The 18,567-nt window shown below is 43.5% G+C and overlaps 2 protein-coding genes across 8 annotated transcripts in view; both read right to left on the bottom strand.

Annotated features, from left to right (window-relative positions):
• Nucleotides 1-4,161: 4,161 nt before the first annotated feature.
• Nucleotides 4,162-4,893, bottom strand: cldn34a (claudin 34a). Its single transcript, XM_056379506.1, has one exon. It carries the CDS (start codon nt 4,891-4,893, stop codon nt 4,162-4,164), a length of 732 nt encoding a protein of 243 aa, XP_056235481.1.
• Nucleotides 4,894-7,032: 2,139 nt separating this feature from the next.
• The window catches only part of shroom2a (shroom family member 2a), a 34,833-nt gene continuing 23,298 nt past the window's right edge, over nt 7,033-18,567 (bottom strand). For all 7 annotated transcript variants that reach the window (XM_056379404.1, XM_056379405.1, XM_056379406.1 and 4 more), the window contains 7 exons: nt 15,929-18,326; nt 15,428-15,513; nt 11,409-12,014; nt 10,271-10,837; nt 9,029-9,194; nt 8,637-8,909; nt 7,033-8,544 (listed from right to left, as the gene is read on the bottom strand). In XM_056379404.1, the coding sequence (XP_056235379.1) occupies nt 8,272-8,544; nt 8,637-8,909; nt 9,029-9,194; nt 10,271-10,837; nt 11,409-12,014; nt 15,428-15,513; nt 15,929-18,326 (4,369 nt within the window). In that variant the 3' untranslated portion in view covers nt 7,033-8,271. The remainder of the gene's footprint in view (nt 8,545-8,636; nt 8,910-9,028; nt 9,195-10,270; nt 10,838-11,408; nt 12,015-15,427; nt 15,514-15,928; nt 18,327-18,567) is intronic.

Here is an 18,567-nt window from a genome sequence, read left to right as displayed (position 1 = left end):
CTGTGGGGCAACAAAAAGGAAGTGGCATGTCTTTTCCTCCAAAGGAATTATGTCTAAATGTATCCGACAACAAACAAACAAGCTCTGCTCTGAGGAGGTGATAATTAAAGTGTCTCTTAAAGCAGGAACATGACCCTCTACTCTGACAGTTCAGATGGAGATTATCCAACCCTGAGTTCAAACTCTGATAAGATATCATGTTCACAGCAGCAGGTTGGAAATGATGTTTTGTGAAATCAGCTCAGAAAAGATAAACGACCATGATAATATTCCTGCACCCTAAATAAATCCTCTTATCTCTCATGAGACACTAGATTTTACTGCTCAGATGTAAAGCTGCAAGAAGAACCCGCCATCACAGAAACTGTTTTACAAAGAGACTCTGGCCTGGCGGTGGAGGAAGTCCTCACGTCCTTTTCTTAAAGTTATAATCCTTAAGATTTCACCCCTGGTTGATTTGGCGACACCTGTGGTCACTGGTGATAATGTCTTCATAATACAAGTCCCTGAGTTTTGTCCACGTCCATGTTTAAGCTGCTTCTCTGTCAGTACAACAGAAGCCAATCAACATGCACAACTTGAACTAGTTAAACTGACTGTTTGTACTGATGAGTGATAAGTTTTTCTCTTTTTTAAAATCCAGAGGACTGGCTGTTCCACTCTTACATGTGACGCTGTTACACACACATGCACAGAAATGATGTGCAATGCATTTGAATCCAGACTCATAGAGCAAACTACTATAAAAAGAGGTAACTAATGTAACTACTAAATACATTCAGTGGCTATAGCACAACAAATGTCAGCCACAGGTATCAAAATCAACTGGATATGACACGATAAAAGTCTTCGGGGTGCTTTAAGTGAAAGTAGAAATCCATTACAAGAAAGTGCAGAAGTACAATCACCAAACACTATAAAATGTAGAAGTTTAGTCCATTTCTCACAAACCTGTAGGGGCCAAACGTTCACAAGATAAATCTGAGTTGTTGTGTGTTGATTAAAGGAGGAGAGCAGGACTAAACTAATCCTGCCACACAAAAGTGTTCTTTTATTTATTTTTTTTTAACTTCAATCTTTACTTTTTTGTGATCATTTTACATTTTGAGGTACAGCTGTGTAAATTGAACCATCTGAGAAGTTAAACAGAACTCCACAGGTTTCGTATTGCAGATCAACACTGACTCAGGATGGAGAGCTACATACTCCTCCTTGTCCGGGTTCATGAAGCCTCGTGCTACGGGCCTCAAACAGAGCTGAGGAGCAGCTTCACAGGTCTGTATATAGTCTCACTTCTGTCCAACTCCACACCCCCGCATTTATTTCATTTTCAAGACTTGAAGCAGCTTCCTCCGGACACACACACAGGGTTTTATTCAGCTTTTTCCACATGCAGTAGTGTTCACCAGTCCCTTTAAACAGACCATTGGAGCTTTTGGTGAAACAGCTAACGGCTCAGAGACATCTGAAACAAGGAACCCCAAATAGACATTGCTTTTTGTAAGAGGGTCCCAAGTCACAAAGGTTGGGGCCCACTGGTTTAATCTGTGTGTATTTTATAAGCAGACCACATATGTTTTTATTGAAATCTCGATATCCGTCAGATAAAGAGTCAAATGTAAAATATTTACCTCTGAAACAGAGATGAAATATAAAACATGGAGACACATGTAAAACACTTCAGAGTTGTGTAGCTGTTACTCTCCACCACTGCACATGGAGATGGCACTGACTATAAATGTTATCTGATCTGGATCTCTGATTGTATCTCTGAAGAAGATAAAAGAACACATGACACATTATTGCTCATCTGCCTGCAGCTTTATCACCAATCATCTCTTTTGACCCTAGGACTACAAATAAAATGTCTTCAGATCAAACTTACATAGATGTTTGGTGAAAGGCTCCATACTTTGATATGACACATCTGAAGGGTTTTTAATCTTAGTGATTACCTTCCTTCCTCTTATCAGTGTTCCTCCATTAAACATTACAGTTGATAGAGTAGATGACTTAGCATAACAGATTAGATAAAACATAACCGGCTCAGGGTATTATGTCAGGCTTATCTGCAGAGGGGAATGTACAAGAGAGAGGTGGGAGGGTGGTGAAGGCCTGGACACAGAGTTAGAGAAATATTTCCCCCAAATCTCTTATCTACAGGAATGTTTTTGAATAATATTTAGTTTGACTTGATTAAATGAATATCAGTGGATCCTACGTTACAGATTTCTGGCACCACCGTCGTCCACCTCACCACCCTCCTGAAGCAGGTCTGCCATTCATCCACTTCTGGACTTGTGTTTTTGACAGAGAGCTGTGCTCGGCTGAAGAGGGTCTTTTGTTCCTCAGCAGCTAGCCGCCTCCGGAGAGGTGCAGCGGGCCACCGGGCCACAGTGTGTGTGTGTGTGTGTGTGTGTGTGTGTGTGTGTGTGTGTGTGTGTGTGTGTGTGTGTGTGCGTGCGCCTTCCCTGGCAACAATCACCCTCTCCATACTCACATGCCTGCTCTCGTCAGCCTCCTACCCAGGTCACATGAACGGGGGCCCCCCAGTCAACCTGACCTGCTGAGATCCCTCCTCACATGGGGCCCATTAGAAGCCCACACCTTGGCATGTCATGCTACCTCCCCCGTATGTGTGGTGATAATGCTGATCAGTCATTACAGGAACCTCCTGGCTGCTCGCTCCGACCAACATTCAGCTTTTACTGAGGACATAAAGTTTTTTATAACATCTGTAGATATGAATCTGTCCTTGAGCTCTCGCAGCTCCAGTCCTGCTGCTATCATCAATACTCTTGTATTAATAATAAATCATGTGACTTGTATGTGAAAAGTTCCTCTCAGCTCTACAGAACATTTTAGCTTCTTTCAGCTCATTGTTTTGGTTTTCTGGTCTGGTAACATTACTGTTTTGATTCACTGTTGTTCAGCTGTTTTTGGTTGGAGCAGGCAACATGCCTAAGCTAACGCCGCTCAGGAGCGGGTAAAGGCCACAGCAGAACTCAAAAGAGAGCGAGCTGACATTCATGAGGTGGACAGTAACACAGCTCCAAATGAACGATAACGTTTCTCCATATGTGCTAGATGCAGGGCTGCGGTACCAACCGGGGCCCCGGACCCCCTGAGGCTCCGGGGCCCCGGAAGCTCCAGATTTTCAGTCTACATGATGAGGTAGAATATCAACTAGTTTTCAGACATGAATTGTTTATTTTGAGCTCATTTGTTGTAAAGTTGTGTTTTATAAAATTGCTTTCACTTTTTCATAGTTGAGGCTACGATCAACAATTATCTCCATTATTAATTATTTTCTGTAATAATCAATTGATTGTTTAGTCTGTAAAATTTCAGAAAGTCACGTTCATTATTATCATCATTAACCCAAGTTTATGTCTTCAAACTGTTTTTGTGGTGTGAGCAGTCGTCAGACACACACACACCACATGTGAGTTTACTATCAGTGAAAACTGGGAAACAAGGAAATATTCACATCTGAGAAGCTGGTGCAGTGGTACAGTCAGTTATTGGTTATTTTATTTGAAAATGACTAAAACTATTAATCACTCACCAATTCATTTCCTGTTAACCAACTAATCAACTTATCAGTCCTGCTCTGGAGTCCTGGTTGGTTTCTGGGTGAACCTGCCATGTTCAGTGGGGGTCAAAAGATTTTTGCCCCAGGGCCCCATGGGAGATTAATCTGTGTAAATAGGCAACTGTTTTGTAACAAGTTCACTGTATAAACCTAAATAGTGATAGCATGAAGGTGTTATGTTACAGCTTGTGTTACTGCTCCTACATGACCAGCCACTTATTGTAGGTTATATTCTGATGTATGTCACATTAAAACAGTGATTCATATGTGCTCTGAGGACATGCGGAAACTCTTGTGTTGTCTCATGTACTTGTAATGAATCAGCATTGTTGTTGTATATGGAGGGGCTGCCAGCAGTAATCCTTCACATGAGAATATCACTATAAATCATGTTTAATTATATAATTATAATTAATGTCCAGTGATGATGAATTCTCATCTGTTAGTCTGTATGAGGATGAATTTTGATGTAACATCATAAACGATAATAAAATGTGATTGATTCAGCAGCTCTGCTTTAAATGTGACTCTTCTCTGTGGTATTCCTGCCAGTTCAGGTTTTTCCATCATGAGACTTCTTCAATGTGGAACACAGGATTATCCATTCCCTGGTTGACTCCATTTGTTAACTCATTCCAGGGACCATGGAGTGGGTCCCTGGTGTCTCTGGGGGCCTCTGACTTCAGAGTGTTCCAGGCATAGTGGTAGGAGAGGAAAAGCAGGCCACTGATGAGCATCAGGACGGAGGCTAAGATGCCCACCCCGATGGCAGAGCCGACCTGCTGCCTGACAGGAGGCACAGGGAGGTGAAACTCAGGAGGGAAGTCTATGGTGCTGTTGTTGAGCACAGAGCTCATGTTCCACACCAGCGGCACCAAGGACAACATCCCTGTGAGCAGATACAGGGTCCCTGCCAGCATGAAGACCAGCCTGATGCTGCTGCGATCCTCCAGAGAGAAGTAGACCATCCTCATGGCCACCGCACCGCTGACGTTTCCCACCAGGCCACAGACCACCGCCAGCACCATCAGCACCTGAGCCACGGGGATCTCCACTGGGACAAAAGAGTCTGAGATACTGATGCTCCGACAGTTCTCCATCTCTGGGAGGACTTGGCTGTAGAAACACGCTTTCCAGATACCCACCCAGGCCACGCCCGACGTGATGACGGATACATCGTCCACGTGCCACAGCCGCCACTCGTTGAGGCCGACCGTGGTCATGGTGAAGATCCACGCCAGGAAACCTGCTACCAGGCCCAGGAACTGCCTGTGAGCTGTGTGGGCCAGATAAATCATCCTGTCCAGTGTGACCACTAACGTCTGAGAGACTGTTCGCTGACTCACACAATGTTGAGTTCATGCAGCTTCTCTGACGTCATCACACCTGATGAAACAAACACAGATATATTCATCTTCTGGTCTCATTATGCCTCTGCGCCGTGTGGATGATATCTCTGTAACGCTTTGATGGAACTTCTTCAAATTTGGCACAGACATTAACTTGGACTCAAGGATGAACTGATTAGATTTTGGTGGTCAGAGGTCAAATGCAAGGTCATGGTGACCTCACATTCTTGTGAATTAAATATATCAGGAATCCTCAGATGGAATTTCATCACTTCTGTCACACTGTGACCTCACAAAACATCGTTTTTGGCCATAACTCACAAATTCATTCACTAATAATGACACAATTTAACTAAAATGTCTATAAGGATAAAATGATGAAGTGATGACATTTGAAATCCAAAAGGTCAAAGGTCAACTTCACTGTGACATCATAATGTCCTGTAAAAATAACTGCCCATTATTCAACACTGTAACTCAGGAAGGAGAGACTGTGACCATCAGGTTGGCGGAGGGATACAAACACGAGGTGGTGGTTGTAATTTTCAAATGTAGAATGGCCTCTTTAATTTCTGTTTACTAATTACAGTTCTCTGTATAACTGCTGAGAAACTTTGAATATGAGAGGTGGACAGCTTCAATATGTCGGTGGTGCCTTGTGCCAAAGATTGGTCTGGAGAACTGAGGCCTGAAGACAACTGAATTGCTTTGCTCCATGTTCTTATTCCACTGTTATTATCTGTATCATATTTACTGGTTTATACCTGGGATCTGGGCCAAAAACCTGTTGTAGATATATTATGTCATACTGTAAGTGTGTATATATACCAATAAAGCCAGTCCACAGATCACTAACAGGTAACACTGTAAAATGTTCCCCCTCAATAATATCGAGGTCTTCATTCTTTAAAAACAGGGATAACTGATAAAAATGTTTGTCTTTTATGTGCTTTTGTTTGAAAAATGACGATTGGCCACATGCTCAGCTCTTATATCAATATTGATCCAGTAGTATAATGAACCATGTCTTCCATGCGCAGTCTGTCCTGAACAGAGCAAGTTATCTGAAATATTTTGTCCATATATACACATATTACTAATAATAATACTCATTACTCACTACTGATAAACAAATACTTTTTTTTTCTCCTGTAAAGACCATGTATCCACAAACAGGTGACACAAGGAAAAACCAACATAAAGTGCCTTAGTAAGATGTTGTACCACAACCCCACGAGCTGCTAGAACAGCTTCACTGCTCCGCATATGATTTACATCATGTTGATACTCATCAAAACATGCTACAGAACCAACAATGAGACTGTGTGCAATGTGCAGCAACGAGACCATGACTGTTAATATAATCTGATGATACTGACTGTCACCACAGTTACTCCACTTATTATTCAGGTAAACTCTACATATAATGATGCAGCTGTATTTGTACAAGCATACATTAACAGACACTGATATTATTACCATAGAAGAAGAACTTGGACTGTAACAAACAGCATCACAATGAGATGTTTAAGTTCCTCTTTTTTTCAAACAATATCAAATTATCCAGGATATAAACGATGTCTACAAATACGGTGAGGGAAAAATTACTTTTAGAAGTTTTGGAACATACAGAAATGATTTCGGATTAAATTAATTTAGAGAATTAGAATACAGCTCCTCAGTGAAAGTGCAGAGAAACCTTATTTTCTAGTAACTGTAGGTACCATCTGTTCATGCACTGCTGGAGTTAATGATTGTCCATTTAAATCTTTGCAGGTTATGCAGTAAAACAAAACAACCCTCTCTAACATTTTGCCCTTTAACTCACTGTGATGTTTTTTCATCAGACACTGGATCCTTCCACAGATGCTTCATATATCACAGGAGAAAGAGTCTGAGCGACAGTCCACATTTTGCTCCAGTGTGTGAGAGGACACCACCTGATTGTTAAGATACTCCTTGTCATGTCGAATACTTCGACATGACAAGGAGTATCTTAACAATCAGCAGAGAGGAGGGCGGGGTGAGGTTAATGAATGACGATGGACATGAGCCGATCACTGAGAGGAAATCAATCAAACACTGGTGTGTGATTTCAGCAGACTCTTTATTCAACATAAAGGAGCACAGCTGATAAAGTGTTAAGAGTCAGGCTGTAGCTGTAGCAGTGCACAAAGCGTTTCAAACTGTAACATACTCACATGTGCAGAACAAACACCCTCCACCAGGCTTCACCTCGGGGAGACTGATTTAATCCTGACAGTCTGAAATTTAGACATTTGATAGACTCAAAGCTCAAGCTGGTCAAAATGCTTTGGAACGATTTTGTTCCATATTTGGTTGCAGAATGATCAACCTGAACAGTTTTTAGTGTTGAAATTATCTAGAGGTCAAGCAACATCTGTGGTAACTATGAAACATCTGCACCGTGAATAACAAAACACAGTGAAGTAATAAGACAAAAATACAGACTTGGTAAACTTACATGTGGCAACATCATTATCTAAACAAGATTCTGTGTCTGTGAATAAAACAGAGCAGCACTGACAGAAGCAACATGCAGAGGTGGATTAAAGAATGGACAGTGTTTTCAGTGACATGGAGAACTCCCCCGACATGTTCAATGTGGATTTGACTGTGGAGTTAAAGTCTGGATGTGAAGTGCTTCTTCTGTTTAGTGAAGTTGAACAAGTGCTCTTTAAAATGACCGGGACATTCACAAGGTTACACTGCTGCACTCACATCCTTCTGTCTTCATCTTGTTTATCGCAGAAGAAAAGTTTCTTCAGTGAGGGAAACGAGGGCACAGAAATCTTAGTACAAGGCCACTAGTTTATAAATTTTGACAAAAAGGTTTGAGTTGACTGAAATATTTGGCCAGATTTCATAGTTTATCTGAAAATGGTTACAGAGTGTGAAATTATTTAAACATAAAACATGATAAATACTCTTAGTTGCTCAGCATGTAACACACATCAGGTAGTGTGGCTGCTCAGATCAGTTGAAGATAAAATACTGTCCCCTCCTGCACAGATTCAAAAGGCTACAATAAATTACTAAAAAAAGAGCCAAAAACACAGAATAAAAACAGCAAAAAATGGCATGAAAGACATTAGATACAGTGGTCTGTTGATGCCAGGAAAAGCAGCATCTGTCACAAAGGAGTTACATATGGATGCTATCAGTCTGTGGGAGTCCACCTCAGGAGGTGTGAATTGAAAACTGTGAGAAAATGCAACAGTCATTGTTGCAAACAGGCTGTTTGTCTCTGTCTCCCTCTGCTGGACAGTGAGTAATAACCAGTCTGTCTAATCAGAGCTTTGGGCTTCAGAAGGACAGCCTCTGTTCTATTGGCAAACTGTCCATCAGACACTTGAGTTGCTCGTCGCCCAGTTTGATTTTGTCCTCAAGCTTGCGCTGCTCGATGATGAGCGCAGACTTCATCTTGACAAAGTGTTCATAGTCTGTAAGGCTGTCCTCTTGCAGGTAGTTGGCCAGGATGTCATAAACAACACGTTCCCGACGGTCTAGGTTCTCCTTCAGCTCCTTTGCGTCCTCATGCTGTCGGATCAGCAGCTTCCTCTTCTCGACTAGCGTACGCTGAAGAGGAAACAAACATCAGGATTACTGAGGATATGACACATTTTCTTCAAACACCATCAGTTCGATTTCTAAGATTTATATCCACTGACCCTCTCCTCAGCTGTAGCATCCTCCTCCAGGCTGTTGAGGGCGTTCTCCACTCTGGCTAGACGGCCTGACAGAGACAGCAGCAGACTCACCACCTTGTCCAGGTCCCCAACAAACATCCTGAACTTGTCCAGCTCGTTGGGTTTGCAGACCTGTTGGACTCGGGCCTCTACCTCGTCTCCCAGGGCGTTGTTGTCCAGGATGTCCTCCTGAAGACTCTCTCTGGCCTCCCGCAACACCTGTAGCTTCTTGCTAAGGCTGTCGATCAACTCTTGCTACATGACAAAAACAAACATTAATTAATACTGTTCTCAAAGGCCTTCAGTCAGGGGTGGGGGGTGGGGGGTCATGATTTGATGATTTGAAGACTAAATGTGTGTTCAGTGTCTGGTACCTTCTTGTTGGCCAGATTAATGTCCAGTTCTTCCTCTGAGTCTTCCTCCTTCTGCTCCTGCATGTCCTTCATCTTGATGAGGAGTTCAGCCTTTGGAGCAGATGTGCTGTAATATGTAGAGCTGGTCACCATAGTAACGGCTGCTGCCATATTGTCCTCCTTTTCCCTGAAATACAAAAAACAAATCATTTCCAAACCAAATAAAAAGACCCAGGGTAAAATCTTGTCAAAGGAAACTGGTGAAGGAACCAAACACATTCGTTCTGTGACACACGAGTGATTCAAGACAATTTGTTGATTCACAGTTTTCTCAGACTCAAACAAACAGCTGTCAGGGTCTTTATGCTGGTCATTGTCTGTCATCCAGACATCCTGTGTTGCACCCAGCGGCCTAATACAGTTGTACCCGGCCATTTCTGCCCAATGTTTGGTCTGTCTGGAGTGACTGAAGCTACTTTTAACAACTATTTCAAATTCTCTGGCAACATGAGGATGTGCAGTTATAAAGGTGTTAGAACTGACTCATACCGGAGGGATGTGTGCACAGTGTAGCAGCCTATTGTAGCTGGCATATATTTTATCAAATCATAATTTCTATTTTTTTCATATCAGCTGAGCTACTCCACAGCTACTCCAGATACCAGCAACTTCAGAAGTATAATCTGTGGTGCAAGTTTTTACCTGGTTGAGAACCAGTGGTCAAATGTATGAACCGGTTTTCTTTGGTCAGACAGATTTTTGTATCTTTACTCGTGTCAGTCAGTTCTCTGTGGCGCTGCTCTGACTGGATGTCACTGGCTGCTGTTTTAACATAACATTGTTTCAGGGTAATGTGACGACTAACACGGTAACATCTGTCATATTTTCACCTGCTGTTTTCCGACTTGAAGTTTTACTCTCTGGTAACATCTGTGTAAATGAAACCACACGTGGTACAGAACAGTAGGCCTCACAGACATGTTGAGTGTTTTGGAAGAAAAATACTAAACTGTTTGAGGGCCAGTGGTTTTTTCCAAGCTCATGTATATGAATGACTTTACTCTCATATGTAGAAACTAAACATACTGAGAGTAAATACACACTGTAGAGGTCAAACAAGAAGAGTAATCGGGTGAACTGTATAAAAGTTGAATGTTTTTTCAACAGTGCCCTGTGGTTTTATATACAGTAAGTTAGTCCAGCAGATCACAGATATAAGAACAGGCACCTCTCAGGCCATACAGAAGTTAAAGTGAGGCTGACCTTTCCTCAGCAGGCCGGGCAGCTGACTGTTTCGGGGGCACCTTCCTGCGTTGGTGAGCTTCTTCCAGCAGCTGCTCCCCCTGAGGGAAGATGCCCTCCATCAAGTCCATGGTGGTCTTCATTTTGCTCTGATCCAGAATATCAGCCAGTGACTTGTCCTTCCCCATGATGTCCCTGGCCAGCTCCTCTCTCTTCTGGTCCTCCTCAGTCAGTCCTGTGGTGACAGCGGTCCTGTCTCTGCTGGGCTCGGGCTCGTCTGTGGGCTGCGGTGGCTGCTGACAGTTGGAGTTGATGTGATCTCTGACAGTGGTCATGTATGTGTCCGTCTGAGAAGCTGGTGGACTGTCGGGCTCTCTCTGCCGAGTGAAGACACAGAAGACAGAGTCCTGCCCTGCACCTCCCAGACTGCTGAGCCTGTTAACACCAGGAGCCTCGGCTTTAATGGCAGAGGAGTCACTGTGCTTCAAAAATGGACTGTTCTCCTTCTCTGTGGCTCCCTCTAAGTGGACTATCTTAATGGGAACTTTCTTCACTGCAGAATTTTGGTTTTCTGTCACATGCTCCATCCTGAAATATCAGAGAAAGAAAAAGAGACAAACTTATAAAATGAAGCTCGGGGAAGTCTCTCTGTGTGAGGAGAAGAAAATCTCCTCAGTTTTGTTCCAGCCATCGATGATTTAAAGTTTCACTGCATGATGGCAACTCAGATTTTTTCCATGCCCAGTGTGCTGGAAGACATGTGGACTCCTCCTACCACTTTGGTTTTGTTAGCTGTAATAATCCTACTGTACAGTCAGAGGTTCACTACAGATGATATCAATTAGTTCTGAATCAGAAAGATGAACAAACAGCTTCAGACTACATTTTACATTTTCAGCATTTAACTGAATTACGCCGAAACCGCCAGTGGCTTTTATAGCAATTCGGAGAATCCCTCTAATTTACTGTGGCTTGATAGCACTCACATGTTTCATGTTGATTCTACAGAGGCAGTGACTCTCAATAAGCCCTTTTGTACAAGTAGCATAAAGACACGATAAGTAGTGGAGTTACAGTCACTGACTTCTGACTAAACTGGGTGGGAGTTTGCAGTTGCAGCAACACTGTGGAACTCATGAAACAAAACAAAAAAGTTTACCTGCTTGAGTCTTCATCCTGCAGAGAGACTGGAGGCTTGTCGCTGAGTCTTTGTGGGGAAAACTGTGGAGATGGTGAGCGCTGCCTCTCCATACTGGCCAGCCCTGAAGGTCTGTAGGAGGAAGCCGGGGGAGAGGAGGCCAGCTGAGGATTGGATGTTGATAGATGATGTACTGCCCCTTGTCCTTTGTCCACAAGTCCTTTGCCCTGCTCAGAATCTCCCTTTGCAGAGTGGGTGGGGACGAAGGCGGAGTTAGGATCAGTGTTAGGAGAGCAGTGGGTGAAGACTTCACTCTGGGAACTGGTGAGGGACTCTTGGGAGTCGACCTCTGGGCATGTAGGAGGGGGAGGCTTCTCCAGCGCAGAGGGCTTCCTCCTCAGTCCAGATGGCAACTCGTTGTGGCTGTGGTCCCCAGGCTGAGGGAGGCCAGACTCCGTGAGACCATGAGAGACAGATGTGGGTCTGTGGTTCACGGTGGCAGGAGCAGCTCTGTGTCTGCTGTCAGGGTTGGCTCCTGTCATGGGCGGAGGGGGTGGCGCTGAGTAATGTTCAAACTCCACCGGCTTTTCTCTCACTTTACAGTCACCGGGGCTTCTGTCAGAGAACCTGAGGAACACAATAGAAAGCTTTTAATTACACAGCGAGGCAGCAACAACTATCATCTGCAGCTTTATCAAATAATACACTGTGGTGGAGGACGTGTTGGTCTCCAGCAGCCACTGTGATTATGCCAGCATGACAAGACACACGTCTCCCTGGCTTGTGAAGGCCTCCTCCCTGGTAACCGTTCAGCTGGCAGTCTGAAGAGGAATATTTAAGTTCCCACAAAGTCTCCATAGAGGAATAAATAATCCTCCAGTGCAAAAAAGCAAGACCGGATCACTTTTTCCTGATGATTCACATTTACACTTTTAACTCTTTGGTAAAGTCAGACATGGAAGAGGAAGAAAAGGTCAATATCAGGAGATCACAGCAGTCATTAAGGACCTGACAGTGAACTAATGGAGCTGAGTTGAAGTGTTTTAACCTTTAGCATAATTTAACATACAGCACAGTGGAAAGCTGCCATTAACTCAGCCATCTGGGCACTATGGTGAATGCATACAAACCTACCTACTGCTGTGGTTTCATGCAAACAGATCTCATACACGTCAATTAGGAGTTCTCAGAGAACATTAACACAAACCACACAGCTTTAATTTAAGTCAACATTATATTGATTCTTCAGTCACATGACACAGTACAGAGACGTGTGGACAGACAGAGGCCACGACTCAAACCTCCCAGTCTGAATTCTTACAAGCTCTGACAAGTTACCCAAAGAACAACTGCTGTTGAAGCTTACACCCTCCCCTCTGGAAACAGTGTGAGAAAGTTACCTCGCACAAACGTGAAACATGATGCCACTGATATCTGGTAGTTATATTACTGTGATGTAGGTGTTCAACCAATGACACGTTTATGTCGGAAAACACGACACACTCTCAAGAAAATAACTTATCTGTGATTGTATAATAAAGAATTTCTTAAACATTTTTGTCTGTCTAAGGTGCCCAAACATTATCTCTGATCCTTTCAGTGTGTATGCACTAATACACTATTTTCTTTGTGAAATAAGAGACAAGAAAGCATTCAGGATGTTTCCAACTTTACAAATGTTGTCGCTGTCGTTAGCAGCTGTGGAAAAGTATAGGATTATTAGGAATATAATAGATTTAAAACCAAATACGTAATAAGATATTGTACCAACTCACCCCATGTGAAGTCTTATTGCTGTCATTTCCAGAGAACAGAGGTAAAAGCGAGTGAGCTGTCTGTCTGTCTGTCTGTCTGTCTGTCTGATGACTCTCTGACAGAAGCCACCTGTTGGAGTCTTTTTACACCTGTATCAATAACACTATCAGGGTGGAGCACGCCTCACTTAGCTCATCTCTCAGACTTCTGAATGACAATAACATCCTCTGCACTGTTGTAATGCAAACGTGACATATGGTGTGGCTCCTACATGAGGGATACTCTACACCCTTCAATGAGTTTCACCAGTGGGAGTTTAGATAATGCACAAAGACTCCTGAATAACTGGTTACAAACCATGAATTCATCTTGACTATGTCACCTTACAAAGTTTAAGAATCACTCTATGTAATCTGAGACAATCTGACCAACATGTTAGAGTATTAAACATCTGAATTCTACTTTTACAAACCTGGCATTAAGATTAAAATACACACGACACATTACTGCATAAACATCCACTTCAAAGCATTTGCAATGAAGGGATATTCCAGCAATATAGGTTTTCCTTTAAGTAGGGGGACAAAGCCACAGAGGCTGAGATATCCCATAATGAATCGCAATATTAGTATATAGTATAGTATATTTCATTAGAGCCTCTCTGTCTGGTAACTACCCACTTCTTTCACCAGATTGAAACACTTGATTTCAGTTTAAAATGTTCTTTTTGTCTCAAGCCCAAAATGAGTTCACCCTCATGATGTCATCAAGGTTATTTTTTTTATCTAGAGCCATAGAAGACATTATGCAACATGCTGAGTGGTACTCTCCATGTAAAGTAAGGTAAACTACGTTCGATTGATTTTAGCGTAATTGGATGCTGCTGGTGGAAAAATATAAAATAATTTCTGCGCTTCATTTCAAAATAAAGGTAGAAACAAGAGGTGAACAGACAACTGGAGGTCATATGGGATCATCAAAGGATCAAATTAAATCATCAGTGTTAGCTGTAAACATTTCACCCTTCCCATAAAACAAACAGTCAGCAAGCAAGCAGGTTTAATCCACTGTCACCAAACCACTTCATATACACAGGCAGCTTCATAGTCTTGATGTTTGTTATTTAAACCTTCCTCCAGTCTTATACATAATTCAAATCAGGGTTAATATTTCCACACTTTTCCCCACTGAAGTTATTGTAGATGTGAGTCTGTACTTAGCTAGCTATGCCCACCTACTGTGAAACTGAATTCTCTGTAGCCTGCATCTAATTGTTTGAAAGAACAAATGAGTTTTCTATAATTATTTTTTCCCTGAAACACAGAGGCTAAAAAAGAGTCTACATCCATGCTAGCAGCTCTGTGAGACTGCACTTAGACACAGCTTTCAGCTAAATGGTCATTTCAGCATGCTAGCATGATCATCATGAAAGTGCTAACATGGTGTGGGCGCTAGATGAAAAGTTATTACAATTCATCCTAAGGGGGACGTGACTGTGGGCACCAAATTCCATGGTAATCTATTTAGTAGTTGTCGAGACATTTCACTACAGACCACATGGCAATCTCATGGTGGTGCGAGAGGAAATGGAATCATGAAATTCAACTGGATTCATCCTCTGAGGCCCAAGAGAGTGCGTGCAAAATTTCATACCAATCCATCTCATAGTTGTTGAGGTGTCTCTGTCTGGACCAAAGTGGTGGAACCAACCAACTGAACGACATCGCCACCCATGGAGCCACTGCCACTAGCATGGCTAAAAATCTAATTATGCAAAGCACCAGATCTTATTGATGATAATTTCATGCCTAGGACCGGCCCCCTGAACTCCTGTCCCCATTACATTCCAATAGAGGGCTGAAGAAACACTTCCTCACTGTCAGACATGCCTCGCCTACACCAGTAAGCCTCCACTGAACGACACAAAGCGCAGCAAGAGAGACGGCTTATGTTGTCACAGCTGCGCCAGGGCAGTGCCACTGGTATGCCTTGACAGATCACAAAGACTTCACTGTTCCTCTACAATCTCATTGCCATCTTTCACTGATAAAGCTCGCGAGCAAAAACACTAAGATATCATGAAAAATATGCTGATAGAATGACACAGGTACAAGATCAAAATAATACAACTGTCAAACTGTACATTATAGTAAAGCAAAAACTCAAATGCAAAAACACTGATATTCTTGCATTTATATACAGTACTATATAATTGAGACATGAAGTAGTCCCACTTCCACAGACGCTGGTTCACTAGCAGGTCACATCAAATGAAATGTACTCACCCTGTAGCAGTGTTGAGCAGCTCAGCAGGTTTTCTCTCAGTCTGGGAAAACTCGGTCTCAGACTTTCTTGCAGGAACTGGAATCTTCTGTAAATAAAGTTAAACAAACACACAGACTGTAAAGTTAATAATCCAGAGAAAAGAAGCTTCCAGCGATCCCAATAGCAGAGTTCTTTCTTTAATTATTCTAACAAACTCATGTTGCAGCTTTGCAGCTTTTCACTTGTGAAAGGCGTCAGCAGGTTGGTGCCCCTCTCTCTTCCTTAAGATGAGGGTGTGTCATTATGAACAAACATGGATTAATATTTGACTTGGTTTTTTCCTTTGTTCCTTTCACTTCAGTCAGTGTGTTTGTCTTAACAAGATGTAAAACCACCTCGACAGCTTGGTGCAGTTGCAACATTTAAGTTATTAAAATCATCTTCAAACCTCAAATTTTTTGATCATCCCAATAAAATGTTTGTCATTTTGAGATTACTAACGTTCTGACTTTGTGCCTCACCTGCCCATAGATGTCAGCTGAGGGAGAGGATCTGGATCTCTCATGCAAACAGGTGGTTTTAGTTCTCTCCTCAGGTCCAGGATCCAGGATGTTATCAGCTGATCGGTACCGTCCGGAGGCTCTGGTTTCTGGTGGTTTCTTCTGTGTATTCCATCTTGCCTCATACTCAGCAAAGGTGCCCAGTCTTTGCTGGTCTAGGATGGACTGCTTGTGTGCAGAGTAAGAAGCTCTCTGGGCCTCCTCAGTGTACTCTCTGCTGCTGATCCCTTTCATTGTGTCTCCTGCTGCACCGATTGAGGCAAGATCTTGGCCTTGGTTCACTTGGTTCACTTGGTTCCCACTTTCTTTGAAGAGCTTCTGTCGGTCTAATGAGGAGCTTGTTTTTTCGTTGCATGGGAGATCTTCTTTCACACCGACTTCATGGATCTTGTCTGGTTCAGAGAAAGACCTGACCTTCTTTTCTGCAGAAAAACGCTTCCGGCCTCCAATGCGAGTCACCTGACCAGCAGCAGGCCCTGATTTACTCATCACAGATTCTGTGACAGTTGGCAGAGGGGTGACATCTTTACGGGCCAGTGCTGAGGATGGGTAGTTAGGTAGGGCCTCCGCTGCAGGGTTCTCCACTAAGACTGGCTCCAGGTCTTTTCTCCTGAAAGAGGTAGCCTTCAGCACCCTTGCTTGTGCTTCCTTCAGATGGTCCTTGTAGGTGTTGGTGAAGGATCCGTCTGCAGACGATGGAGTGGTGCTTTCAGTGGACTTCCAGACATCCTGATCGTCTTCAGTCTCACCCTCAGCACCAGGAAGGATTGCTGCGCTCCTACTTTTCTGCAGCTTGGCTCTTCTCATCTGGATTTCATTCCTCAATGTTGTGGCAAAACGATCAGTGCGCTTTGCCTGCTTGCTTTCAATGGACTCCTCAGAGATTGTGCCTCTTGTTTTCTCATCTTGGCCTGCAGCATCCATGGATAGAGAGTGCAGCATGGGGGTTACTTGGGGGCTGATTTTGTTGCTCACTTGACTGTGATATCTAATGTCTTGGGGTATTTCTCTGTGTTGTAGTGGGAGAGACCTTCGGTGTTCAGATTGTCTAGTAGGAGGGTAATTCACGTACGGAGTCTCTGTGTTGTGTCCTCTCTGGCTTCCCCTATTATCTGAGCTGGGTTTAGGAACACAGGTTTCCAGTACAGTAGTAACTTGGTGCTTGCTGTATCCATTACTGTCTTTACTGTGTGAGGAGTGTTGTTGGGGCTGATGATACTTCACTTTGGTGACTGTCTGTGGGCTGAGAGAATTACGCTCACTGCTGCTCTCTGCCAGGTCCACGCCTGTGACACTCCTCCGGTCCTCTGGTTTTCCTGACATCAGCTGGGGGTTGGGCTGCGTGGGCTGGCATGTAGTGACACAGTAGTATCGGCTGTGTCCACTGCTGTCAGTGTTTTGGTCAGTGGCTGTGATCGACAGGGAGGTGCTTAAGTTCCTTCTCTGGTTCTGACCAAAGTGTTGTGCAGAACCGTTAGTAGGCATTTCCTGCATGCTACAGTGGTAGCCACCTGCGTTCTGTGGCTTTGGTACAGACGTAGCCCAGGGCTGAGAATACAAAGTGCTTTTGTCACTGTGGTGTCTCTGATGGTAAGGCTGGCCTTGCCGAACATCACTGCTGGACAGGGAGTACTGCTTGTTTGAGCTGAACTGGTTGTGGCTAGATTTATCAGATGAAGGGTAAAAACTGTCGCTGTCAATTTTCAGGGAAAGGTTGTGGCTGCGGCGATTTTCAGTCGCAGTCTTGTGTGGATCAGGTCCTTCAGGGTGAGCTATCCCGAGCCCCCTTTCATGTACCTTTGTTGCAGCAAAACTGTCACTGCGTGCAGGTGGAGGGGGTGGGGGAGGGGATGGGGATGCAGTCTTCTTTTTCTCAGGGACATTCCAAACAGGTCCAAAGCTGGTTCTGCTTGAAGTGGAATGGCGGGAGCCAGCCGGGTCCTCAATCTGTGGACACTCATAACCTGCGCTTACTCCTGGCATCTGAAAATATGTGAGCCTATCATCCTGTTTGCCTCCCTCAGTCAGGTTCTGGCTGTTTCTACCATTGTTGTGCTTTCCTCCTGCATCCCACTGGTTGACTTTATAGAGCATGTTCTCTGTTGAGGCGGTGTTGCTCTTTGACAGGGTGTAGTCTGGTGTGCCAGAGCTGGTGGAGAAGGAGCTGTAGGCTGAGTCTCGTTTGCCTCCTCCGAGGTGCTCCATGCTGTTGTTAGACTTGGCAGGTGACAGCTGACCGGCAGGGTACGGATGTGCAACATGTTCTAGACTGTCCATGCTGCCAAGAGAGCTGAACTGGTCAGACACTCTGCGCAGGTTTGTCTGCTCCCAGCCAGAGGAGAGATCAGTTGAGGATGAGCTGGAGGTCAATGGAAATGACAACATGTGACATTAGAGGAAAAAAAAACAGTTTTTCTTCTTGAAAACGTTGACATTTTCCTAAAGACTACTATTTGTGATCAGGTTATAAATTATGGCCCTTTTACATTTACATTTACATTTAATTAATTATCATCTCCTTGGCAACACAGCTGGAGAACACAGCAAACACAGGACAAGCAAACTAAATGTTCTCTTTAAAGTTGCATCTTGATAATTAA

Source organism: Seriola aureovittata, chromosome 6 (assembly GCF_021018895.1).
Source record: "Seriola aureovittata isolate HTS-2021-v1 ecotype China chromosome 6, ASM2101889v1, whole genome shotgun sequence".
Taxonomy (NCBI): domain Eukaryota; kingdom Metazoa; phylum Chordata; class Actinopteri; order Carangiformes; family Carangidae; genus Seriola; species Seriola aureovittata.
This window is presented reverse-complemented; position numbering and strand designations above follow the sequence as displayed.